Source organism: Osmerus eperlanus, chromosome 3, assembly GCF_963692335.1.
Source record: "Osmerus eperlanus chromosome 3, fOsmEpe2.1, whole genome shotgun sequence".
Taxonomy (NCBI): Eukaryota; Metazoa; Chordata; class Actinopteri; order Osmeriformes; family Osmeridae; genus Osmerus; species Osmerus eperlanus.
In genome coordinates, this window is record NC_085020.1 from 18,754,501 (window position 1) to 18,782,094 (window position 27,594).

At 50.6% G+C, this 27,594-nt stretch overlaps 1 protein-coding gene across 1 annotated transcript; it reads left to right on the forward strand.

The window, feature by feature from the left end:
• xpo4 (exportin 4) lies at positions 1 to 27,562 on the forward strand. The gene is made up of 23 exons (XM_062457584.1): positions 1 to 136; positions 2,802 to 2,907; positions 3,547 to 3,688; positions 4,053 to 4,191; positions 5,560 to 5,676; positions 6,402 to 6,554; positions 9,435 to 9,548; positions 14,328 to 14,485; positions 16,410 to 16,584; positions 16,817 to 16,993; positions 17,312 to 17,454; positions 18,160 to 18,305; positions 19,833 to 20,010; positions 22,058 to 22,217; positions 23,357 to 23,526; positions 23,736 to 23,910; positions 24,073 to 24,366; positions 24,560 to 24,749; positions 25,069 to 25,190; positions 25,308 to 25,438; positions 25,631 to 25,748; positions 25,939 to 26,031; positions 26,236 to 27,562. The coding sequence occupies exons 1-23, from the start codon at positions 71 to 73 to the stop codon at positions 26,431 to 26,433; spliced, it is 3,465 nt and encodes a 1,154-aa protein (XP_062313568.1). The 5' UTR covers positions 1 to 70; the 3' UTR covers positions 26,434 to 27,562.
• Positions 27,563 to 27,594: the final 32 nt, after the last annotated feature.

A 27,594-nucleotide genomic window follows, 5' to 3' on the forward strand; every position in this document is an offset into this window, starting at 1 on the left:
CATGAACCCATTGGCCCGGAGTGCCGCTTAACCCATAATGCAGCGCATGGCGCGTCATTGAAGGGAGACGATGATGGCGGCGGTCGGTGCACCAGAAGTGATTTCACAGCTGGAAAGCGCTGCCAAAGTTTTAATGGTGAGAAATAAAATGTTGTTTTTGTAGTGTGTGAGGGTATGTGTTCACACTTGGTTCTATAAAGAGTTGTAATACGACGACTTGTGTGAAACGGCTTAGTTATTTATCAAATGAGGGGATAGCGATGCGTGGCGCAGTGCTTGTCTCCATCCCGCAAAAATCCAGCATAGCCATCATCATACCCCCGAAAGACCCCATGTGTGACACGGTCGGTTGTGTCGTTGGTTATATAAACTTCAGTAACAAAACATAAAGGCTTTAAAAGACACACACAGTTGTCAAGTTTTATATAAAACCAAGTAGATACCTCAGTAGACATTCTGTATAGACTGAGCATCACCATGGCTGCCCATGTCGATGCTGATAAAACACGCTGTTGATTCATCCATGTTCGTCTGATATCTGAGTAATTTTAGCGCCTGTGTTGAGTAACTATCAAGAAAAGTGCCAAATCGACTTTGCTTCCAATTTATAATGAAGGATTAGCGAACTATTACTCATTCGGATGAAACTAGTCACAATGCGGCACATGTCAGAAACACTTGGCTAGGTTGCTAAAAGTTAGTCACGCACCATGCTTGACGTTAATGCTGAACAGCGATCGTCTGAAATGGCCCAGTCGCCAACTTGTTCATTATTTCCATTTGAACGAACTTGTATTGTGTACAACCATTCTCAAGCCACAACAGTGTTAGATGTGGTACATATCTAGTAATGTTGCTAGCTACCAAATACAGTCGTCTGTTGGTTACAACACATTTGAATCAGCTTGTTTTATGTTTTAGGAAAGATAAATCCATTCAGTCCAGCAAATTCAGATTATGATACAGTGCATAGGAAGAACTCATAAATATTTACCCTAATCTCTTCCTATTCTAGAATATCAACATTGTGTCGAGGCGACCTCTTAGCGTTGTTGGAGATACTTAGTCTGTTAGTCAGACCTATAGCTAAATCAATTTACAGTACATTTATGTTTCAGTTATATTTATGTACATAATGTCAATACTCAGTTCATAAGACTTGCAGCTTTATTTTAGCTATGATATGTTTGATTAGTGCTGAATATACTGGAGCAGAATATTATAAATCTGGAAGTGGTTATAGTAAATCCATTATGAGAAACACCAAAACGAGTAATAATAATGTATTCCTCCCTGGCCCTGACCATTACTTTTGGCAGATTGATCATCCCAGATGTTTTTTTTATTTTATTTTTTTACAATTTTGTGTGTTACAGTATGGTTTATCCTAAAATGTGATATAGCCGGTCCAATAACAGCATATCTGCTAGCTATTCAAGTTGTAACAGTAGCCTGTCTCTCTCAGAATATATCTAAATAGCCAATGGGCCCTACATATCATCTATAGATCAACAGTATTGTTTTAAAACAGGGTGGGTCAGCAATTTGAAAATGTAACAAATTAATACAGGTTAATCATAGGAAGATGTCAGTGCAGCTGACTTTAATGAGTTGCTGTCCATAGTGTCAATAGTGCTGTCCTAATCCTGTTAGGCCCAGACCTGCCTGTGCTGAGCTAGCATTGTGAAACCTAAGGAAGGTTAAGTCTAGGCTGGGATTGAATGATGTGACCACAGGGGTAGTAATAGGTGTCTGTTGTATACTATTCGCCAGGCTGCTTCCAGAGCAAAGTAATTATATCAAGTTCAGAGAGTGTGTGAGTGATGTTCAGGGCCATAGTGTGTTAGTGATGTTCAGGGCTGTAGTGTGTTAGTGATGTTCAGGGCCATAGTGTGTTAGTGATGTTCAGGACTGTAGTGTGTCAGTGATGTTCAGGACTGTAGTGTGTCAGTGATGTTCAGGGCTGTAGTGTGTCAGTGATGTTCAGGGCTGTAGTGTGTCAGTGATGTTCAGGGCTGTAGTGTGTTAGTGATGTTCAGGACTGTAGTGTGTCAGTGATGTTCAGGACTGTAGTGTGTCAGTGATGTTCAGGGCTGTAGTGTGTCAGTGATGTTCAGGGCTGTAGTGTGTTAGTGATGTTCAGGGCTGTAGTGTGTCAGTGATGTTCAGGGCTGTAGTGTGTCAGTGATGTTCAGGGCTGTAGTGTGTCAGTGATGTTCAGGGCTGTAGTGTGTTAGTGATGTTCAGGGCTGTAGTGTGTTAGTGATGTTCAGGGCTGTAGTGTGTCAGTGATGTTCAGGGCTGTAGTGTGTCGGTGATGTTCAGGGCTGTAGTGTGTCAGTGATGTTCAGGACTGTAGTGTGTCAGTGATGTTCAGGGCTGTAGTGTGTCAGTGATGTTCAGGACTGTAGTGTGTTAGTGATGTTCAGGACTGTAGTGTGTCAGTGATGTTCAGGGCTGTAGTGTGTCAGTGATGTTCAGGACTGTAGTGTGAGCGATGTTCAGGTTGCAGGCCTGTGAACGCCCCTGGTTCCTGTGGTCAGGGACAGATGAAAGGGCCTTTCTCTCTGTGCTCACGGACTCTGAGCTGCGTTCATTGCAATTAGGTATGGAATGCGATCTCCCTGCTGAGCCGTGTATGAGAGGGGCAGTCTTCCTCCGTGATGAAGGGCTGCGGTCTTGTGCTGGATCTTGTGATTAGCATAGATGTTTTGAATCACATGCTTTATGTGTACGGACATCCTGTCTTTGTGTTGGTGTGTCATTTATACTGTAGTGTGTGTGTGTGTGTTTTCTTGCAGGCACCGCCGTCCATGGTCAGCACAGAGCAGAGGCAGCATGCAGAGCACATATTCCTCTCGTTCAGGAAGTCTAAATCCCCCTTCGCTATCTGCAAGCACATTCTTGGTAAGAGGTTGATTTCCATATCGATTTATATAGATGTTAGCTCCTTATAGCTTGTTGATTTGAGCTATTGGGTTGTATAGTAAAAAAAATTATCGTTTTTTGGTCTGTTTTGTTTCATAGGTGTTGTATCATTATTTTAATCTAAAGTAAAATATTCTTTATTATGAAACGACATTTCTGAGATGAGCTGGTCTCAGACGCACAAACAGCCCTCACGTAGACTGCACACATGTACCTTACCAACAGACTAGTCACAGAGCCTAGCGACAGACCCTCAGAGGACACTCATAGAATACGGCCCGTTCAGACATCTAACAAACTACTAATACCCTATTAGTAGTATAATACCCTATTAATACTATCCATATAGACTACTAATATACTACTCAAATACAGTAGTAATAGAACACTCATATATACTAGAAATATATTAGACTACTAATACCCTATCAAATGATGATGACATTACATTTTGTTCGTTTAGCATACACCTTTTCCAAAGAGCCATACAAATAGTGCATGAAGAAAGTACAGAATAAAGTTAAGAATCAGAGCTTCATACTAGACTACTAACAGAAGACTAAGAGACTACACAGAGAGCTGCCCCAGAACCCTCACAGCTCCCCCTCTACTCCACAGAGACCAGTAAGGTGGACTATGTGCTGTTCCAGGCGGCCACAGCCATCATGGAGGCCGTGGTGAGGGAGTGGATCCTGCTGGAGAAGGCCAGCATCGAGTCTCTGCGCACATTCCTCCTCACCTATGTTCTACAGAGACCCAAGTATGTTAACGTGTATGTGTGGGTGTTTGTGTTGGCAGTAGGAAGCGAGGACACCCCATACCCTCTAAGAATAGGCTGGGAATCAGTTCATAAATGCTGCTGTCTCTCCTTTGTAACAGGCCTGCCTGTGTTGCTGTGAACCCTTGCGATTGGGCCTGCTAATGTTGTTTTGAATCCTTGCGTTTGGGCCTGCAAATCTTCTTTTGAATCCTTGTGATTGGGCCTGCTAATGATTCTGGGAATCCTTGTGATAGGCCTGCTAATGTTGCTGGGAATTCTCGCGACCATACCTGCTAATGATTCTGCTTATCCTTGTGACCATACCTGCTAATGTTTCTCTGCCTGCTCCTCTCCTCGTCCTCAGCCTGCAGAAGTACGTGCGCGAGCAGATGCTGCTGGCCGTGGCCGTCATTGTGAAGCGCGGCTCCCTGGACAAGTCCATCAACTGTAAAGGCATCTTCCATGAGGTCAGCCAGCTCATCAGCAGCGGCAACCCCACAGTGGTGAGAGAGCTCTAGACTGGGACTAACCTGACCATAAACACACTGCTACTATTCTAAGGTACTGTCCTGACCCACACTGGTACTGTCCTGACCCACACTGGTACTGTCCTGACCCACACTGGTACTGTCCTGACCCATACTGGTATTGTCCTGACCCACACTGGTACTGTCCTGATCCATACTGGTACTGTCCTGACCCATACTGGTACTGTCCTGACCCACACTGGTACTGTCCTGACCCACACTGGTATTGTCCTGACCCATACTGGTATTGTCCTGATCCATACTGGTACTGTCCTGACCCATACTGGTATTGTCCTAACCCACACTGGTACTGTCCTGACCCACACTGGTACTGTCCTGACCCATACTGGTACTGTCCTGACCCACACTGGTACTGTGTGGGTCAGGACTGGGACTAAAATAACCCTAAACTGGGACTATCCTAACCCTCAACATGCAGGTACTATCCTACCTGGGCCTGGGCGATGAAACCCTAACCCTATGCGTACCGCTGTTGACACTTCATCAGTAGCAATAAGAAAATTAATTCGGTAGAATGTTTGATAGTTTCAATTCATTTAATTCAAACCTCAAGGAAAGAACATAACAAATACGCTACATTCCCAAGCGTGCTCCCTTCCTGACTCATAAATGGAGGAATTTGACAATAAAAAAGGACAGGACAGCTCTCCGGAATGTCAGTTAGTCTGACCGATACCAGAACACTGGTGTGTGTAAAATGTGCAGGAATACCGTTCCGACCAAGAGCTGGAAGACAACAAACATATTTTCTTTTTAACTTATCGTCTCAGCTGCTTCCACCCTTTGGAGTAGGCAGCATGTCGTCAGTCACAACCTACTTCTGCCGTTTATCTCAAGATAAAATTATTGCCTAGGTTCCTTGATATGTAAAGTGGTTACATTTAAAGAAAGGTGGTTAAATAATGTTTTTACCTGTTAATTAAATGAAAGGGGAGCTAATTAAATTAAAGCTAATTAAAAATGATGAAAAACTTTTTAAACATTAAAAAACATTTTAAAGTGAAACATTATTTGGTTACATTGGCCAGCTCTAATCTTACCCCACACTGGTACTATCTTATCGTACACTGGGATGATCCTAGTCCACACTGGGACCAGCCCTACACTCGCCAGTATATGTAGCACACACTGTCCTTACACCAAGAATTTCATGAGAGAGATAGAGATTCCCACCCAAGACAATAAAGATAGTTTCAGCCTACATCGAACTTGTCTGGTAAGATGAGTGTGCCTGGTGTCCACCAGGAGGCAGTGTCCTCCAGATGGTAGAACCTCCTGCCCAGTTATGTGCTTTCTGTGACGTTTGCCCTGTGCCCCCTGCAGCAGACCCTGGCCTGTTCCATCCTGACGGCTCTGCTCAGTGAGTTCTCCAGCTCCAGCAAGACCAGCAACATCGGACTCAGCATGGAGTTCCACGGCAGCTGTAAACGCATCTTCCAGGTCTGCTTCTCGTGTGTGTGTGTGTTTGTGTGTCTAACTTTCCTACTGATCTGTGTGTACGTGAAAGCTAATTCTGTGTAATGACGAGTGTGTGTGAAAAGTCAGTGCGTTTATTGATGAGTGTGTGCGCTGTTACGAGTGCGTGTGTGTAACATCAGAGTGTGTACTGATGTGTGTGTACTGATGAGTGTGTGTGTGTAACGTAAGTGTTTGTACTGATGTGTGTGTAACGTAAGCGTGTACTGATGACTGTTTGTAACAGTGTGTGTTCTGATGTGTGTGTGTGTGTAAAAGTGTGTATTCTGATGAGAGTGTGAGTGTGTGTGTGTACTAGGGGTGCAACAATTCAACAAGCCCACGGTTTGTATAGTGGTTTATGGGTCTCGGTTTCGGTTCGGTTTGTTTATCACATTAGGGGGAAGAAAAAAACATGACTATTTCAGTATTTTCTCAGCATGAATAACATTGTCTTACTTCCAGAGATTTGATAACATATGAAAGTAACATCATTTCTAATAATTTCATAATTTCTTGCATTCCTGTGGGAAGTTCTATATTTAAAGCAAACATAAAAAATCTTACATCTCTGTTTTTCCTTCCATTAAGGAGTAGCGCCGTGGTTTGTGTGTTGAATGGTTCGGTTTTTTTGCGGTTCGGTTTGGCACCCCTAGTGTGTACTGATGACTGTGTGTAACAGTGTGTACTGATGACTGTGTGTGTAACAGGAGGAGGACCTCCGGCAGATCTTCATGTTGACCATGGACGTTCTCCAGGAGTTCAGCCGCAGGGTGAACCTCAACGCCCAAATGTCCTCTGTGTTCCAGCGCTACCTGGCCCTGGCCAATCAGGTGCTCAGCTGGAACTTCCTCCCGCCCAATCATATCCTTTCTCACATCCCAGACAGCAAGACTGGCACTGTGGGCCTTGGGCCACTGTGGGATAGCCTTTATAAGGTTGCTAGGGATATTACATTTGTATTGGATTATTATTATAATTGTTAATATGGTCAGCGCAAGTTTGTATTCTACATGACAGGTGATTTGTATATCAGTTTAGTTGTAATAGAAGGGTAGGGTTGGGAAGGGGGAGGTGAGGGTCAGGGTTAAGTAGGTGAGTAGCGGACTGGGGCAGACTTGGTCGTTGTGTTACGGTAAGAGAGGTGAATTCGGGGGGTGGGGGGGGGGGCAGAGTTCGGGTCAGGGTCAAGGAGGTGAGTGGGACTAGGGCACGGGGTTTCGTGTTTGACAGCTGGTTTACTGGGATCAGAAGTGGGGGGGGGGTCAAGGATCACTGGGCTGTTTGCTTGAGGGTGCGTGCTTGCACAAGCTCAGACCAGCTCCCCATAAGCAGGTCTCCTCCTGGAGGGGTCGCAAGCCCCTCTTAAACCCCACAGCTTGCTGAGTGTCTGTCAGGAATGGCTGGCATGCTCAATTTGGCATGCGTGTCTGTGATTGTGTATGTTTGCGTGTGTGCATGTGTCTGTGATTGATGGAGTGTGTCTGTGACTGTCTGTGGGACTGTGTTTGCGTGTGTAATTGCAGTGGGGGTGTGCTCAAGGGACTGGAACCGAGAACAGATTTATGAAGGCCGCTGGGAAGGAGAAGTGTGGTCGTCAGATTGTCAGAACATGGTGTGTGTGTGTGTGTGAGCGAGCTCAGGGACCGCTACTAATTAAATGCCTGACAGCCGCAGTTGTCTCTCCCCCCCCCCCAACACGCGCACACACACACACATACTCCACCATCCCAAAGAGCCTTTTTAAAACACCACACGTCCTCCATCCTTCAGAACCCGACCGCCCGGCATGCCAGTCATCTGTCCTCGCCGCGGCCCCGCCACTCGTGTCATCTGTCCGAGACACGCTCCCCGAGCGTTTGTTGGACAGCGCGTCTCTCCTCGCCGCCGTTGACCCCGGAGGGGGGCGGGGTCACGGCCAGTCCCCGGCTCTCCAGCACAGAGGGCAGCTGCTGTGAATGGCTGAAGCAGATGACAGACAGGCCTAAGCCCAGCCCTGCTGTGGAGATGAGAGCCTTAAGGTCCTATTGGCTTGGCTGAGTTCGGGTGGGGTGGGGTGCGGTCTGGTCAGTCCACTGGTCTGGGCTGGGGACGCCATGGGCCAGGCCTGGCCTCCGGCGTGAGGCCAGAGAAGCCCTGGCCTGGCTCAGGGCCTGGGCGGCAGCCCCCTGTTTGAACAAGCAGGACAGGATTCCTTGGTGACAACTGTCCAAACTGAAGCCAGACAGAGTGTTATATTATGTGTAGGGGCAGGGTTGGGGTGGTGGAGGGGGTGGGGGGAGGGATGTTGAAGGGACATTCCTGGACTGTTTTTACACATGGCAAGGCAGCAGGCAGGACTTACAGAGGATGTATCACTTAAACCCTCCGCTCTCCTTAACATAGCACTGCTCCCTGTGCTCAGTGTGGGCCAACACTGCCTCAGCACAGGCCTGGTCAGCCTCAGGCTATTACTATGCCTGCTATGGAGGCAAGACACACTGGTCTTCCCTCCTGCTCACCTGAACACGGGAATAACTGATAGACATGTCATCTCTCACATACCTACACCTTGGTTAGCAGGGTATCTGGAACAGGAGTCTATTCCCACCAGGCTGCGTTTGGTTTGACTATGTTGTTTAAATAGTGGCCATGAGTCAGAGTAGCCTGCTATATGTATTAAACAGGATACCAAAATTGGTCCTTCACCGGAGATGTGGCACTGGAAAGTATTCAGAGCCAGTGTGGTGTTATTTTGGAGGGTTCCGGAAGAGATTGTGGCAGGTGAGCTCTAGAAAGGTCGCACAAGACCACAGCCATGTGTCACTAGTCGGTCTGGACTCATTAGTCAACTTGTAGGCATGCACACACACCAGGATTGGATTCATCGACGTGGGGTCGGACTCCAGGGTGCAACACTTCATATCAAGGCCTCCCTCTCTTTCTTAATCTCTCCTTTCTATCTCTCTGTCTCTTTCTCTCCTCCTCTCAATCTCTCCTCTCAATCTCCTCTCTCTCTTCCTTTCAATCTCTCCTCTCTTCTCAGTGTCTCCTTTCTCTTTCTTTCTCACACACATAAGAAGGTTCACTCAGAGTTCTGATGCTGGACCAGGGCTATTTATAACCAGGCCATAAAGACAAGGCTGCTGGAAGCAGTGAGCAGAGTACACACACGCACACATACACACAGCCAAAAAGCTGTCACCTGTCTCAATGAGCTGTGTTTGTTGTCTGTGTGAGTGTAAGTGTGTGTAAAGTGTGGTGTGGGGCTGTGTGTGTGTCGGGGAGTAGGGTGCTGTGGCGGGTGTAGGGGCGTGACTGGGTTTGGCCTCGCGGAATGCTTGGCCTGAGCCGATGACTGGCTTTCATCTTGCATTCCTGTGGGAAGTTCCTCACTCTGTCTCTGCCTCACGAGACCTGAGGGGGAGGCTACAGGCGACACTGAGGGCACAGGGAGGGAGGGAGGGAGGGAGGGAGGGAGGGGGAGGAGGGAGGGAGGGAGGGAGGGAGGGAGGGAGGGGGAGGAGTGTGAGAGACAGGCCAGGACCTCAGTGGCGATGCAGGCAGAGCAGATGGGACAGAGCTACTGAGAGAGTTACAGCTAGTTTCCACTGCCACCACAGAGCAGCCAGACTACAGAGAGAGAGAAAGAGAGAGAGACGGAGAGAGAGAGAGCAAACACCCTGTGAGGGAGGCAGCCAGTCGACAGACCCGTGAGCGAGCGAGAGTTCCTCATGCTGCTGTTGTCCTTGACCTGCGGTGCACTGGGACGCCACTACATAGCCATGTTCGAGTCCACCCAGAACGTGATGCTGAAGCCCACAGAGACGTGGAGGGAGGCCCTGCTGGACACGCGCGTCATGGACCTCTTCTTCACAGTGAGTATCTCCTGGTCATGGACCTCTGGTCTTCTTCACATTCAGCGCCTTCTCCCACAGGCCACCCAAAAGAGGCAACATGGCTAGATTGTTGGTTTTATTGAGCTCAAGCCATTTATTTTACCTGGTGCCTTAACTGTAGACGCTCTAGTGGACATTTTTGTGAGTAGAGCTGGTTAAAGATGCTGATGCTGACTGAAGTATTTGCTGTCTGGAGAGTAGGTCATAGACCTCCAGACTGTCTGGAGAGTAGGTCATAGACCTCCAGACTGTCTGGAGAGTAGGTTATAGACCTCCAGACTGTCTGGAGAGTAGGTTATAGACCTCCAGACTGTCTGAAGAGTAGGTTAAAGACCTCCAGACTGTCTGGAGAGTAGGTCATAGACCTCCAGACTGTCTGAAGAGTAGGTTATAGACCTCCAGACTGTCTGAAGAGTAGGTTATAGACCTCCAGACTGTCTGAAGAGTAGGTTATAGACCTCCAGACTGTCTGAAGAGTAGGTTATAGACCTCCAGACTGTCTGAAGAGTAGGTTATAGACCTCCAGACTGTCTGAAGAGAAGGTCATAGACCTCCAGACTGTCTGAAGAGAAGGTCATAGACCTCCAGACTGTCTGGAGAGAAGGTCATAGACCTCCAGACTGTCTGGAGAGTAGGTTATAGACCTCCAGACTGTCTGGAGAGTAGGTTATAGACCTCCAGACTGTCTGGAGAGAAGGTCATAGACCTCCAGACTGTCTGGAGAGTAGGTTATAGACCTCCAGACTGTCTGAAGAGTAGGTTATAGACCTCCAGCCTAGGTGGGGTGGCTGGAACTACCCAGTCAATTGTCCCCCTCATTATCTCTCTACAGATACATCAGCATCTCTGCCGCCACATACTGCGCCACCGACATACATGTCACCAGCATGTCTGCTGCCACATACTGCTCCTTTGTGTTTTTTTGTAGAACAGTTGGCATCCAGGGGCCTAATACATGTTCATTGCGTACATCCGAAATGTCAAATTTGAAAACAAGGGTACACAAATGGACACAAATTGACACCAATGCTGATCATCGTAGTGTTTGCAATATGGAGTGCCGAGATGGATGTTGAGCTGTAGTCAGCTGTCCAGTGCTGGACATCATCTGGAGGTGTGCAGAGGGTCCAGAACAGTAGCTGTGTGCTCTCCACACGGGCAACTGGGTTTTGATGTGGTCTTTCAAGACAGACTTTTAATCCGTAGACCTGGGGATGCTTGGTATGTTGTATTGTGCGTGCCCATTAACCACTGTTTATAGTTCATAGTAATAACATCCTCACAGTGCCACAACATCACATGGAGCCACGCTAGGAAATAACTGTATAATTATATGAGAGCGAGGTACATTACCAGAGGGCCAGTGCAGCTTATCAGCTGTAAGACGACCTGCTGATGGCTGCATAGTAGCAGTGTAGTCTTACCTCCTGGTATTTGTGGAGGCTTTGGTGTTTGTTATTGTAGTTGGTCGAGTCGCTATCAGCTGTCTGTCTCTGTGAGTGTGTGTGTGTGTCTGTGGGCCTGTGTTTGTGTATCTGTGGGCCTGTCTGTGTGTGTTTGTGTGTATCTGTGGGCCTGTCTGAGTGTGTGTGTCTATGGGCCTGTCTGAGTGTGTGTGTCTATGGGCCAGTCTGAGTGTGTGTGTCTATGGGCCTGTCTGAGTGTGTGTGTCAGCTGCCAGCACTCACTCCTCAGCTGTGAGCAGCCTCCAGACACGCGCCGCCAGGGTCAGAGTGTGGAGCGTCCTGGTGGCAGGATTAGGGCCTAACCCCCGGGATTAGGGGCCCCCGTTAACAGCAGCCCCCCACCTCCCTCCCCCTCGCCCCCCCCCCCCGCCACACCCCCCTAGTGGGTGTCAATCTCCCCTTAAACAGCTCCACTCAAACCAAGTTGTCTTCGAGGGGAGAGAAGAAGTTTGTCAATTGACGCGTCACTCAGAACACTGAGTTCTGCCTGTTGAGGTTTTGAGAGAGGCAGCTCATTAGGAAGTTTGGATGCACTCACTGTCTCTGATGAAACAAGTCAAGCTTCAAGTCAACTGTCTTCAAGTCTGGGCCGAGAGGTGTTGGCAGAGGAGAGAGACAGTGAAGCCCCTTGTTCCTTAAACACTGAGAGACATATGTGATTTGGATTGAACAGTTTTGTGGCTTGACATGGTTTAAGGATGACTCATTTCAGTTAGTTGGATCTGTTATTTAGTGCGTGTGCTTAGATTTCCCAGGCATACTTGCGTCAGTGTGAATAATCAAATAAATATATATATATATATACTCCACACGCACACAAGCCACATCTGTGTTGACTAGGTAAACTCAATCTGGCTGATTCGGGAGAGCTGGGTCTGATGAGGTTATCTATGCCCAGGGTGCCAGTAACCGCATCCAAACCAACCAAAGAGTGATAAAGAGGCAGGAGACAACCAGTCAAAAGCACGGTGTTGATTTGAAAAAAGAGAAACCTTGAAAGGCGATCCTCTGATTCCCCATAGGAAGCAGACACTAGGCTTTGTCTCCTTCTATAAATACTCGGTCTCATTCTCTCTGGGCGAGGAGGAGTGCCCGGTCTTGTTTTGATTTACCCCTCTCCGCCCCCCTGCCTGTCTCTAACTATAGGGCGATTCAAGGCGATAGGCATAGCTAGCGTCGCACGGATTGTTAGTTGGTGCAGCTGTTTTTAGAGCGCGTGCAGCAATCCTTTGGCCTTGCGCTCTCTCGCTCTCTCTCCGCTCTCTCCTCGTCTCCTCTCTCTCTCTCTCCCCCACCCCCCTTCCCCTTTCTCCCTCCTTTTTCCCCTCTCTCCCTCCCCTGCCCCTCTCTCTTTCCCTCCCCTTCCCTCATCTCCTCCAAAGAATGACTTCACACTCTGGAAGAGGCCAGCGCTACCCGACGGCTCGGAGCGTTGCAGCTCCGCTAGGTTAGCGTCGGGGCCAGCTCACACCCTGCCACTCTGGAAGAGGCCAGCGCTACCCGACGGCTCGGAGCGTTGCAGCTCCGCTAGGTTAGCGTCGGGGCCAGCTCACACCCTGCCACTCCGGCTGCAAACGAGGGGGAGGAAAGGAACGAGGGAGGGAAAGGGAGTGAGACAAAGACTCGGGGTGAGGGAGGTCTTTCACTCAAACCAGACGGAAGAGAGAACTGGAGTTGTGCTGGCTCTGTTGTGGGACTGTAAGATTAGAAGGGGGACGGGAGGGAGGGAGGTAGGGAGGGAGGGCGGGGAGAGAGAGGGCGGGGAGAGAGAGGGAGGGGAGAGAGAGGGAGGGGAGAGAGTGCGTGAGCAGAGCAGAGGGGAGTGTTTGGGTCCAGACCTCACCATTGTGCTGTCAGTGGAAACACATGTTGGAGAGAGGAGCTGGAGCCTGGCTGTGCTGGCGTGCTTACCCAGCCCCACCATGCCCTCACCCTCACAGACAATAACACGTCTGACCCTCTGACTTCAGCACTCACTCTGGGCTCCGCCGGGACTGTCTGTGGAGACATTCAGGCGCTTCAGTGATCGATTGAGACGGGAGTGCGGCGGCGGCGTCTCGGGTTGAAGGTTCTCGGTCCAGACTTGTAGACGGTTGACTTTACGCTTGACTTGTATCATCTGACGGTGAGTGCGTCCAAACTTCTCATCTTTTTTACCGATCTGAGATCGGGGTTGCTGTCTCCCTGTGTTTGTCGGAATGCCCTAGGGGAGATCTGTAGGAACGAGCCTGTTTGCCTGCTCACTCGCAATCTCAGTCATGATCGCGGTCTGCAGTACGGCAGTGATCTCAACAGTCAGGGCTGAGTGGAGACGGAGCCTGGTTGTCATGCTGGCTTCTGCTGGAGCAGGAACACAGCTTCCAGGTAGAGTCATGGGGTTGTGAAGCCAAATGGGATTTGTTATAGCCCCTTTTTACAAGCAGAGGTCTTCACACAGAGGGCTTCACAGATGCCCACAGATCAGCACAGGTTGGTTAACCAACCTGAACCCCTCAAAGAAGACAAGGGGTAAATATTCCCCAGAGCTACGGACGGGCAATTCAGTGAGGGGACCCCCCTCTCCATCGACGGATGGTGGTGCAGACCATAGGCTAGGGAGACAATTATACCGTGGCAATCAAAATGATCAAATAGGTAGTCAGTGCAGTCACACACATTCAGATCATGTGTGTCGATGACTTCACCCTTCTCAGTCACAGGCGTGGCCTTAAGTTTCCCTGGCGGGTTAAGACGTTTACCTCCAGAGGCTGTCGATGAAATCCCAGGTTCCTAGATAGAAGAGTTGTATGAGCAGACGATGGTTGCCTTCTGGGAGGTATCTGAGGCACTGGCAAGCCTGACTTGGCCTCAATTGTTTCTTTATTCAACTGCAGCCTTTCAAGGTTTTCCACTGTTTCCAGTTATCAACAAACCGATCTTCCACTATGATGTCTTCAGCTCAGTATGGCTAGTAAATCTACCACCAGGAGAGGTGTGTCTGAGTTCTGTCTAATTCAACTGGAGCACTATTTCCTGGCAGTCTATGTTCCGTATTCCATTCCATAGATCACTGTGTTTACCCTGGCCCACCTGTGTGTCATACATCTGTGTTTGCCTGCAGAGCTAAAGCCTCAACTGGAGTTTCTCAGTGTTGTTGGAGTGAGGCAAGGCGACACTCTCACGCCACAACAGTTCCAGTTTGATTCACCTCCGTCACACTCGCTCCAGCTGACTTGCCGATAAATCGAATAACCCTGACGGACTCGGATCTCGAGGTAATAATGGTGTCTGTCTGTGGTGCGTCTCTGCTCAGGTGCACAGGAAGATCCGGGAGGACTCGGACATGGCCCAGGACTCGCTGCAGTGCCTGGCCCAGCTGGCCTCCATGCACGGACCCATCTTCCCCGACGAGAGTGCCCAGGTGTCTTACCTGGCCCACCTGGTGGAGGGGCTGCTCAGCATGATCAACGGGTGAGCTACCTGGACACACACACACCCGGACACACACACGGACACACACACCCGGACACACCTGGACACACACACACACACGGACACACACACACCCGGACACACCTGGACACACACACACACCCGGACACACACACGGACACACACACACCTGGACAACTACACACTTGGACACTCACAACTGGGGCTGGTTCACCTAGGGCTTCATCTGATTCGTTGGGTGAATTTAATGGTCTTGAAAGTGTAAACTCTGAGGTCTATCAAAGTAGTAAGTTTATGTATTTACACTCACCAGGTTACAGAAATCATGTTTCACCCTGGGATGTAAACAATCAGGGATTTTAAGCATCTAGCACCACTGTCAAAGGGGAAGGCAAGGGGTGTCAAATCTATCTGCATAATATCTTTTGTGTTGCAGTTTAAATTGCAGACTGTTATTGAACAGTGTTTAAACTGGCCTTAAGTCTATGAAGGAGGAGGATCCTTTAAAACAATGAACAATGTTTTACCAGCGATGGGTTATTTACAGTGTGAGTTGATGTGCCAAAGGGTTTTGGGATCTGTTGTGATAGGGAGGTCATATTTGAAAGGAAGTGCCAGCCAATACATTCCTACGGGCACAACTACCGCCATGTCCTTAATAATTATAACGGGATGCGTGTGTGTTTTCTGGTACTTGTTTAAGAAGTGAGTACTTGGGATTTGACTAATGTGTGTGTTAATGTGATTTGTTGTTTAATAGTCTGTGGCCTTAGTAGTAAATTCAGAGGCCTTTGATTTATAAATAACAGGCACACATGCTGGAGCCTGGAACGCCTGAGTCAGTAAGCCAAGTGGGTCTTTCTCTCTCCACACCTCTCTGGCCCCTCTCTCTCCCTCACCCCTCTATCTTTTCCCTCTCTCTCTGCGTCTCTGTCCCTCACCCCTCTCTTTTCCCTCTCTCTCTGCCTCTCTGTCCCTCACCCCTCTCTCTTTTCCCACTCTCTCTGCCTCTTTGTCCCTCACCCCTCTCTCTTTTCCCTCTCTCTGCCTCTCTGTCCCTCACCCCTCTCTCTTTTCCCACTCTCTCTGCCTCTCTCTTTCTCTGTAATCACCTATTCTTGGAGCTTTTTTCCAGTTGCATCATGTGAAAGCCATGCGGGACAGGAGGGGTGTCCACGGTGATTGAGCAGCTCTGCTAGTGATTTAGCCCCATCTGATAGAGGTTAGGGTGCTGCTGGGAGGCCGGCCTCTAACCGGGGCTCTGGGAACACAGCCTCCCCAGAGACTAGAGATGTGATCAGTAGGACCTGGGGATTGACGTATAGAACTCTGTGTAAATTAATTCATAAAAGTATGCGTATCGTGAAAACAGGAAAACTCCGAACATGAACGGCACTCATGTTTCTTTTCACAGATCCTCATTTTCTTGTGCTTGAGTTGACCTCCTGGTCGATAGGTCAGGGTTACTGAGAGGTGCGTTGTTGAAAGGGGAGTTTTTTCTACCACTGGAGAGGATGGAGAAGGATTCCAGGATGGACGCTTGAGAATCCTCTTTTCCAATGAGCACAACTTCCATTAATTGGTCACATATTAAACATACTTTTAGTCGTCCGAAACACATCTTCTTTCACATTCAAAACATTTTATCGTTAATGGCTACATGGATACATTAACAAACAACCATTGTAGGCCAAGCACCCTCATTAATGATTTGATTGATTGGTTTGACACCGAGGACAGATCAGGCCAAGGTCACAACTTCCTCTCCTCCCACCTGGACTTCCTGATCAGATGAAGCTGTCGTGCGTTCCGTCTGCGTTCCGTCTGCGTTCCGTCTAGTCTGCGTTCCGTCTGTGTTCCGTCTGTGTTCCGTCTGCGTTCCGTCTGTGTTCCCTGGCGTCCGTCGTGCTGAGGTTGTGTGCTGGTTCCTTCTCCCTCACAGAATAGAGATCGAGGACTCTGAGGCCGTGGGCATCTCCAACATCATCTCCAACCTCATCACTACGTTTCCCAGAAGCACCCTGACGGCCCTGCCCAGCGAGCTCTTCACCTCCTTCATCAACTGCCTCACTCTGCTCACCTGCTCCTTCGGGCGCAGCGCCGCCCTAGAGGAAGTGGTGAGTACCACACCGTCTACAATATTATGTTAAAAAGTCAAATGGCTTACTCCATTTGCCTCATGCCAAACACACGTTTAGAATGACCACATTATTCATAAAATGCACGGCCGTCACTCTGGAAGGATTCCACTGTTCCACTGTCTGTTCACTTACAGTTTTCTTTCACTCACTACCTTTCTCCTTCTCTCCTTCTCCCACTCTATCTGTCTTTACACCCCCCCCCCCCCAGCTGGACAAGGATGACATGGTGTACATGGAGGCGTATGATAGGCTGCTGGAGTCGTGGCTGACGCTGGTGCAGGACGACGAGCACTTCCCTCGCGGCTGCTTCGTCCAGCCTGCCGTGCAGGTCTTCAACTCCTACATCCAGTGTCACCTGGCGGCCCCCGATGGCACGCGGAACCTGGTGAGCGGTCACTACCCCCCCACCCTCACCCCTTCCTTCCTCTGGTTATTCTCTCTCTTCTCCAACTCCAACTCCCTCTTTCTCCATCTCCCTCTCTCTCTCCTTCATCTCCCGCCCTCTCTCTCTCCATCTCTCTCCTCTCTCTTTCCCTTTCCAGTTTCTTTGAAGATGTTTATTAAATATAATCTTTATATTTAGCAAAAAATACAGTTAGTTTATTCTGCTGTACAGTAACTGCGTTGAAGTTTTCTAACACCTCTCCGTCCTCGTTCCTCCCTCTCTATTCATCCTCCCTCCTCTTCTCTGTTCTCCCTCCAGACAGCGAACGGCGTGGCGTCGCACGAGGAGGATGAGATCAGTGAGCTGCAGGAGGATGACAGGGAGCTGTTTTCTGACCAGCTGGCCAGCATAGGCATGCTGGGACGCATCGCAGCCAACCACTGCATCCCCCTTCTCACCAGGTACACACACACACACACACCACTGCATCCCCCTTCTCACCAGGTACACACACACACACACATCACTGCATCCCCCTTCTCACCAGGTACACACACACCACTGCATCCCCCTTCTCACCAGGTACACACACACACATCACTGCATCCCCCTTCTCACCAGGTACACACACATCACTGCATCCCCCTTCTCACCAGGTACACACACACCACTGCATCCCCCTTCTCACCAGGTACACACACACCACTGCATCCCCCTTCTCACCAGGTACACACACACACACCACTGCATCCCCCTTCTCACCAGGTACACACACACACATCACTGCATCCCCCTTCTCACCAGGTACACACACACACACCACTGCATCCCCCTTCTCACCAGGTACACACACACACTCACTCATTTACATTTTCATTTACATTTTAGTCATTTAGCAGACGCTCTTATCCAGAGCGACTTACAGTAAGTACAGGGACATTCCCCCCCCGAGGCAAGTAGGGTGAAGTGCCTTGCCCAAGGACACAACATCAGTTGGCATGACCGGGAATCGAGCTGGCAACCTTCGGATTACTAGCCCGATTCCCTCACCGCTCAGCCAACTGACTCCCCATTTACATCACTGCATCACTCTGCTGACCCGATACACATATTCATTGCTGACCATTACATCCCTTGACCTCTGACCCTTGCCTGTGATTGGCCAGTCTGCTGGAGGAGCGTGTGACTCGTCTGCACGGGCAGCTCCAGAGGACCCAGCAGCACCTTCTGGCCTCGCCCCACGCTGGCTCTGTGGACCGCAAGGTCCTGGATGACCTCTACGAAGACATCCACTGGCTCATACTGGTCACAGGTCAGTAGATCTGTACTGTCACAGGTCAGTAGATCTGTACTGGTCACAGGTCAGAAGATCTGTACTGGTCACAGGTCAGTAGCTCTGCACTGTTCACAGGTCAGTAGATCTGTACTGGTCACAGGTCAGTAGATCTGTACTGGTCACAGGTCAGTAGCTTTGTACTGGTCACAGGTCAGTAGCTCTGCACTGTTCACAGGTCAGTAGATCTGTACTGGTCACAGGTCAGTAGATCTGTACTGGTCACAGGTCAGTAGCTTTGTACTGGTCACAGGTCAGTAGCTCTGCACTGTTCACAGGTCAGTAGATCTGTACTGGTCACAGGTCAGTAGATCTGTACTGGTCACAGGTCAGTAGATCTGTACTGGTCACAGGTCAGTAGCTCTGTACTGGTCACAGGTCAGTAGATCTGTACTGGTCACAGGTCAGTAGATCTGTACTGGTCACAGGTCAGTAGCTCTGTACTGGTCACAGGTCAGTAGCTCTGTACTGGTCACAGGTCAGTAGATCTGTACTGGTCACAGGTCAGTAGCTCTGTACTGGTCACAGGTCAGTAGCTCTGTACTGTTCACAGGTCAGTAGCTCTGTACTGGTCACAGGTCAGTAGCTCTGTACTGGTCACAGGTCAGTAGCTCTGTACTGGTCACAGGTCAGTAGCTCTGTACTGTTCACAGGTCAGTAGCTCTGTACTGGTCACAGGTCAGTAGCTCTGTACTGGTCACAGGTCAGTAGCTCTGTACTGGTCACAGGTCAGTAGCTCTGTACTGGTCACAGGTCAGTAGCTCTGTACTGGTCACAGGTCAGTAGCTCTGTACTGTTCACAGGTCAGTAGCTCTGTACTGGTCACAGGTCAGTAGCTCTGTACTGGTCACAGGTCAGTAGCTCTGTACTGGTCACAGGTCAGTAGCTCTGTACTGGTCACAGGTCAGTAGCTCTGTACTGGTCTAACAGTTAAACACTGAATGGACCCCCACCCTGGACAGGCCCATGCTAGCAGGAGACCCTACCTCTCATGCTACGCTAGGCTGCTGCATATCTGAATAAAATCAAGCTTCTCACCAGAGCCAACTTGGTAATCTGTTCATTACCTGACAGTTCCAGCATTCAGTCCTGTTGGAATCTGTCAGCCCCTAGAACAGGCTGCTGTGTGCCCAGGGGGCAGGCCCCCAGCCTAGCCCCCAGCCTAGTGGCGCGGTAGAGCTAAGTTTAGACTGAGGATGAAGGCCGACTGGGTCCATGCGTGAGTGGAATCTGATGTAAGGAAGGGAGAGCTACCAGCTGCGTGACCCTGCTTTTGTTCTGGGGATTTCTGTCCATCTATTGGGAATAAACGTTCCTTTGTGTAGAGATTTTCCACTGTCAGTCTGCCTCATTCCACCATGGTAGCGTTTCAGAACAAGAACCCTTCAAGTAGAGGTGAAAGTAAACGCTCCTGTAAAGAACCTTGTTACCAAGGATAGATTATGTTCTATACCATGTTCTCAAGCGTACCTCCCATTAGATGATGATCTATACCGTGTTCTCCAGGGTACCTACTGGCAGACGATGCCCAGGGCGAGACACCGCTGATCCCCCCGGAGGTGATGGAGTACTCCATCAACCACGCCACGGAGGTGGACATCAACAGCACCCTGCAGGTCCTGGGCTCGCCCGGGGAGAAGGCCTCCTCCATCCCAGGATGCAACAGGACAGACTCCGTCATCAGGTAAGGACCAGCCCAGTCCATGGGCTGGTTGAATCTTGTGGCCTATCGGTTGGACCCTCACTGTTGGGTTGGTGCGGGTGGGCTGGAGGAATTATCGGAAGGCTCCTCTAGATCCCAGCCGGGGCTGTTCAGTCACGCTTCCATGAGACCCCGTCTGGACGGCGCGGAGCTCTGCTTTCCCTGTAGGGGGTGACGGCCCCAGAGAGGGAATTTCCTGGCCCAGACCCAGCCATGCCCCACACACAGGCCCAGCCATGCCCCACACACAGGCCCAGCCATGCCCCACACACAGGCCCAGCCATGCCCCACACACAGGCCCAGCCATGCCCCACACACAGGCCCAGCCATGCCCCACACACAGGCCCAGCCATGCCCCACACACAGGCCCAGCCATGCCCCACACACAGGCCCAGCCATGCCCCACACAGGCCCAGCCATGCCCCACACACAGGCCCAGCCATGCCCCACACAGGCCCAGCCATGCCCCACACAGGCCCAGCCATGCCCCACACAGGCCCAGCCATGCCCCACACACAGGCCCAGCCATGCCCCACACAGGCCCAGCCATGCCCCACACACAGGCCCAGCCATGCCCCACACACAGGTCCTGCCTTAGAGCAGCCGCGGTGCTGGTCAGTCAAGCCCCTGGACCACCCTGGCGCCACTACGTTTACATTTTTTAAATTCAAGACACTTTTATTCAAACCCACATACAAATAGTGCATATAAAAAGTTAAGCCGAAAATCAAGGATCAGAAGTACATAGTTCTAACAAACCTTTTTGTGGTTATGGTCTAGGAATATATTTACCAGGCATCGTACAAAATAACATCTTAACCACATATTATGGTGTAACAAAAACGGCGTCATATCATAAGTGCAACATTAAACAATTCTTACAAGACAGTGGTACATCAGGATCTTAAAGTCAACATACAGAGAAAGGACACATTTGCAGGCACTTCAAGAACTATTGTACTGCTAAGTGCAGCTTTCATACATGCTATATAAGGATGGGGTCAGCTGCTGGTAGAGCAGGGTTCAATAAGGTAGGGTAGGACTGTAGGGTCCATGCTCGGGTGGAGAGGGTAGAGTGTTCTGTAGGCTACGGTGGAGAGGGTAGAGTGTTCTGTAGGGTAGGTTAGAGAGGGTAGAGGGTTCTGTAGGCTACGGTGGAGAGGGTAGAGGGTTCTGTAGGATAGGGTGTAGAGGGCTCTGTAGGGTAGGGTAGAGAAGGGTAGGGGTTACGGTGGAGATGGTAGAGAGTTCCGTTTGGTAGGGTAGAGGGTTATGTAGGGTAAGATCGCAGGGTAGAAGGTTATATAGGGTAGGATTGCAGGGTAGAGGGCTATGTAGGGTCGCATTGCAGGGTAGAGGGTACAAGAAGGGGGAGGATGTTCCGTGAGCGGGACATGGAGACTTTTGGCGTGGTTGGCGGTGTAAGATGATTGTTCCTAGCCGGGCATGTGGAGGTGGCTGACAGCAGAGACAGGGGATTGGAGGGACAGGGACACAGGCATCAGGTTTCCTAATAACTGCACTTGAACCCACCTCCGTCAAATGTCAGTGGGGTTTTGTTTTCTGCAAACAATGTGAAACAGTGCACTGTCCGACAGCGAAGGGGCCTCTGACACCGAGTTCTAAGCTGATTTAAGCCCGCTATCTTGTGTGCCTGTGTGTAATAATGTTTAAACCATGCGCAAACAATAATGCGTGTGTATGCGTGTTGAGCTTTTTGTTATGTCGCCGGGCAACTGAAACAAACAGCTGTTGTCTCCCATCTCTCTTTTGTTCTGCCATTCTTTCCCCCCCCCCCCGGCTCATGCTCATCCCGACCTTGGCTTTCTCTCTTCCATTTCTCTCATTCCCTCTGCCTCTCATTCTCTTCGCCCTCCCCCTCTTCCACCCTTTCCTCTCTGCCTCTCTTCCCCTCTACCCTCTTATCCTTCTCTTCCACTCCTTCCCTCTCTTCCCATCTGCTCCTTCTCCTTCCCTCTCTCCTTCCTCCCCCCTCTCTCTCTTCCCCGTCCTCTCCTGGTATTGGCAGGTTGCTGTCTGCGGTGCTGAGGACGTCTGAGGTGGAGTCCAGGGCCACCAGAGCCAGCCTGACCGGCCTGCTCAGCCCTCAGATGGGGAAGGACATCGTCTGGTTCCTCCGCCGCTGGGCCAAAACCTACCTGCTGGTGGACGAGAAGCTGTATGGACAGGTGTGACACAAAGCCCAAGCCCGCCTTCAGCACTAACCCCTAGCCCAGCCCCATATCTACTCCTTGCCCAAGCCCAGACTTGACTCTAGCCCAGCCCCATATCTAATCCTGGCCCAACCCCAGACCTGACTCTAACCCAGCCCCCTTATCTAATCCTAACCCAGCTCCAGACCTAACACCCACGTCCTCGATCATCCTCTCATCTCTCCATCTTCTCCATCATCCTCTCATTTCTCCATCATCCTCTCATTTCTTTACTCCCATCTATCATTCTCTTGATGTTTCATTCTCCCCTCCATCATCCTCATCTCCCTGTCCTCTCCTCTTCCATCATCCTCTCATCTCTGTCCGCTCCTCCATCATCCTCTCATCTCTGTCCTCCTCCATCATCCTCTCATCTCTGTCCTATCCTCCATCATCCTCTCATCTCTGTCCGCTCCTCCATCATCCTCTCATCTCTGTCCTATCCTCCATCATCCTCTCATCTCTGTCCGCTCTTCCATCATCCTCTCATCTCTGTCCTCTCCTCCATCATCCTCTCATCTCTGTCCTATCCTCCATCATCCTCTCATCTCTGTCCGCTCCTCCATCATCCTCTCATCTGTCTGCTCCTCCATCATCCTCTCATCTCTGTCTGCTCCTCCATCATCCTCTCATCTCTGTCCGCTCCTCCATCATCCTCTCATCTCTGTCCGCTCCTCCATCATCCTCTCATCTCTGTCCGCTCCTCCATCATCCTCTCATCTCTGTCCGCTCCTCCATCATCCTTTCATCTCTGTCCGCTCCTCCATCATCCTCTCATCTCTGTCCGCTCCTCCATCATCCTCTCATCTCTGTCCGCTCCTCCATCATCCTCTCATCTCTGTCCGCTCCTCCATCATCCTCTCATCTCTGTCCGCTCCTTCATCATCCTCTCATCTCTGTCCGCTCCTCCATCATCCTCTCATCTCTGTCCTCTCCTCCATCATCCTCTCATCTCTGTCCGCTCCTCCATCATCCTCTCATCTCTGTCCTCTCCTCCATCATCCTCTCATCTCTGTCCGCTCCTCCATCATCCTCTCATCTCTGTCCTCTCCTCCATCATCCTCATCTCTGTCCGCTCCTCCATCATCCTCTCATCTCTCCGTTCTCCCCTCCAGATCAGCATGGCTCTCAGCACGGCCTTCGGGGCAGACACTGAGGGGGCCAAGTGGATTGTGGGATACCTGCTGGAGAAGGTGATCAACAACCTATCGGTGTGGAGCTCGGAGCCAGAGCTGGCCAATGACACAGTGGAGCTGCTGGTGACCCTGGTGGAGAAGAGGGAGAGGTGAGGACGACTCCCCCTGGTGGTGGATGGAATAGACAGTCTCAATAAACTTGGAGAAATGGAGAAATACTTTTACCAGACACAAGCCGTGCTGCGCAGGAATCTGATTTTAGTCTCACTGCAGTCAAATCTGTTTGTCCTTGGTGCTGACACATATCTAACCTATCCTTCTCTGTCTCTCCCTCTCTCTCCACCCCTCTCCCCTCCAGGGCCAACATTGTGGTGCAGTGTGAGAACTGGTGGAACCTGGCCAAGCAGTTTGCCAGCCGCAGCCCCCCCCTGCACCTGCTGTCCAGCTCCGTCCAGAGGACCCTGATGAAGGCTCTGGTCTTGGGGGGCTTCGCCCACATGGACTCGGACACCAAGCAGCAGTACTGGAGCGAGGTACACACACACACACACAACCCGGGGAGGATAGCCCTGCACATCATTTCAGACCTGTTTCAATGTCTCTTCATCTCTGTATCTCCCTTGGTTTCTCTCTCTCCATCTCTCTTGGTTTCTCTCTCTCTCTGTGTCTCTCTCCATCTCTCTATCCTCCCCCAGGTGCTGCACCCCCTCCAACAGCGTTTCCTCAGCCTGATCAACCAGGAGAACTTCGCCCAGATCAGCCAGGAGGAGGGAGTAAAGCGGGAGATCGTCGCCACGCTGGAGGCCCTGTGCGGCATCGCCGAGGCGACGCAGATCGACAACGTGGCCTCGCTCTTCAGCTTCCTCATGGACTTCCTGTCCAGCTGCATCGGCCTGATGGAGGTGTACCGCAACACCCCGGAGACCATCAACCTCATCATCGAGGTGTTTGTGGAGGTGGCCCACAAACAGATCTGCTACCTGGGGGAGGTGAGGGCCCATCCTAACCCTAACCCTATTTCTTTTGCACTCCTGGTTACGTGCTAACTGCATTTCATTGGCTTTGTACAATCTAATCTATCCCTGGATGCTCTTCCTACTGCTCTGGCACAGGGACAGTAGTCTGCAGTACTTCTCACAGTATTGACATCCCTGTCCTGTCTGTCTGTCCCCCCCCCCCCAGTCCAAGTCTATGAAGCTGTACGAGGCGTGTCTGACGCTGCTGCAGGTCTACTCCAAGAACAACCTGGGCCGCAAGCGGTCGGACGTGGCGGCGGAGGAGGACCAGTACCAGGACCTGCTGCTCATCATGGAGCTTCTCACCAACCTGCTCTCCAAGGAGTTCATCGACTTCAGCGACACCGGTGGGTCAGGTGTGTGTGTTGAGGAGGAGGGGGGGGGGGGGGGGGGAGGGCCGGAGGGAGGGCCGGAGGGAGGTGGGTCAGGTGTCTATTGAGGAGGAAGAGTGAGGGTGGAAGGGAGGCCGGGAGGGAGTGAGGTGTGTTGAGGAAGAGGGGAAAGAGGAGGAAGGAAAGAGGTGAAGGAGGGGGAGGGGGGGGTGCACCATGTTAGAGGGTAGAGGGCTGTTTATGTAGTCACAGTCCAACATTATCAGTTCTAATGAAGTCTTCCTGTGTGTGTTTATTGATATAATATATGTATATCAAATATATTTTTTTTGTGTGTGTGTAGATGAGGTGTTCCGGGGCCAGGAGCAGGGTACAGCAGCGTCGGGTCGCTCTGTGTCTGCTGCAGACGTGGTTCTCTTTGGAGTCAACATCGTGCTTCCCCTCATGTCTCAGGACCTGCTCAAGGTCAGGCCAAACTCCAAATACAAATCCAAAGAATGACACTTTTACATTCCCATCGATTTCAAAGGTGTTTTTTCCTGGTCTTCACCCCCGTGTGTTGATCTGCTTTCCATGCTCCAGTTCCCGTCCCTGTGCAACCAGTACTACAAGCTCATCACCTTCATCTGCGAGATCTTCCCAGAGAAGATCCCCCAGCTGCCCGAGGAGCTCTTCAAGAGCCTCATGTTCTCCCTGGAGCTGGGAATGACTGCGTATCCTTTTGGAGGGGCGGGGGGGGGGGGGGGGTGAGTGTGTTGTGCGTCCGTGCATGTGTGTAAAGTAGTGCCTCTGTTGGTCTCCTTCTGGTCAGACAGTGCATGACTATAGCCTAGCAGTCCAGCTTTCCCTCCTGTATACAGCCTGTAGACCAGTGTGTGTGTTGGCCCTTGACCCCGAGTGTGCAGGATGAGTTCAGAGGTCAGCCAGTTGTGTCTGGAGGCTCTGTCCCCATTGGCGGAGCAGTGTGCCAAGACCCAGGAGAAGGACACGCCCCTCTTCATCGCCACTCGCCACTTCCTCAAGGTCAGACACGGCCCCTAGGACTCGTCACTCGCTTGTTGTTCCTGCACACTCCCCCCCTCACTCTCTCTTACCCCCTCACACACACTCACATTCTCTCCCCCCTTACACATTCTCCTTCTCTCCACCTCACTCTCTCATTTTTCTTCAACTCTTTCTTTCTCTTTCTCTCCCCCCCCGGCTCCTTCTCTAGTTGGTGTTTGACATGCTGGTTCTGCAGAAGCACAACACAGAGATGACCGTGGCAGCAGGAGAGGCCCTTTACACTCTAGTCTGCCTGCACCAAGTGAGTACCACCGCCCTCATGTCCTTGGGCAAGGCACGCGTTGGTAGAATGGGATCATAACATCGATTGCCCCTACATAAACATTACACAACACGCTGATTTGATATCTGCTACTTTATTTGGCCGAGACAGTGTGGCAAAAGAAAATGTGTGCTCCATGTTCAGACCTGTTATATGAAGATGTGTAACTGTGTGCCCCGTCAGACGGAGTACTCTGAGCTGGTGGAGTCTCTGCTCTCCACCCAGAGAGACGCCGTCATCTACCAGCGTCTGGCCGACGCCTTCAACAAGCTGACTGCCAGCAGCACGCCCCCCAGCATGGACCGCAAGCAGAAGTTGGCCTTCCTGAAGAGCCTGGAGGAGTTTGTGGCTAATGTGGGGGGGCTGCTCTGTGTCAAATAACCACTGTTTCCTCAACATCCCCTCCCTTATCCCCTGCCACCTGACAGCCCCCTGCTGGTCCTCTGGCCTGCCTGCCTGGTCCTCTGCACCCCCCCCAGGCCCCTGCCGACTGGGCCTGAACACTAAGGAGACAGGGACCCTGTAGCTCTGGATCCTCCAGGGCACATACTGACGGGGTAGAGGTGGGGTGGTGGCCTCCAGGACTGGGGGGGTGGAGATGGGGGTAGGACTGGGGGTGGAGGGGGCAGGGTAGGTTGGTAGTCAGGCCTCTTACCTTTCCAATCATTGTTTACTTTATTGGTGCTGGGATAAAGGCAGGAGGGAGGGGGCCAATCTGTTCCAGGAACACCGCGCCCCTCCTCCCCCACCTCTCCCTTGCCACTCTGACCCTGCCCCCCTCCCTGAGTGCCTTTGTTTTCTTGATTGTGTCGTGTGTCGACTCCTGCGTTGTCGCCGTGGCGAGCTCGAACAAGTCTCCCCATGACGATGGTGCCTGTCATTCAAACTGCAAACTACGCACGCATCACAGATCGCCATGACAACGAGGCCTCACTGGCTTTTTCCAGACTGTCTAGGAGGGTCGGGTGTTTTGGAAGGTCGCTGACAGACAAACCAAATCACTTTGTGTTTCATTAAGGGTGTATATATGTTTTCAACAAAAAAAGGAGAAAAAAATTTGTTTCAAAATTATGACTGAAAAGTTTTTATAAGATAATTGATAAGAAAGAGGTTGACCAGAGGAAGAGGAAGAGTGAGTTGTGAACTCGGGCTGTAATCTTCCTCCTCACTGGAGTTCTATCCTGTGCCTCCGCTCTCTTCCCCAGCGAAGCAGCAGGAGGGTGGAAGCCTTAGAAACGCTCAGCCTCTCAACTTAAGCATAAACTCTAGTTTTATTTTTCTACGACACATCCACTCTTCTACACTTCGAAAACACACTGGATGGACAAGACAAGACCCTACAATACCGAAGAAAGCAATAACAAAAACCAAAAAAAGGAACGAGCCACTTGTTTTAACTATGGCATTGAAGATGGAACTTCAGATCTTCTTGTTGAGAGCACTACCCTGGTTGTTTTGGAATGCCTGAATGAATTGTAAAAGTGTACATAAACTTATTATATAAAATGTCCGGACGTATGTATTTCATTTCTTCGTTTTCCG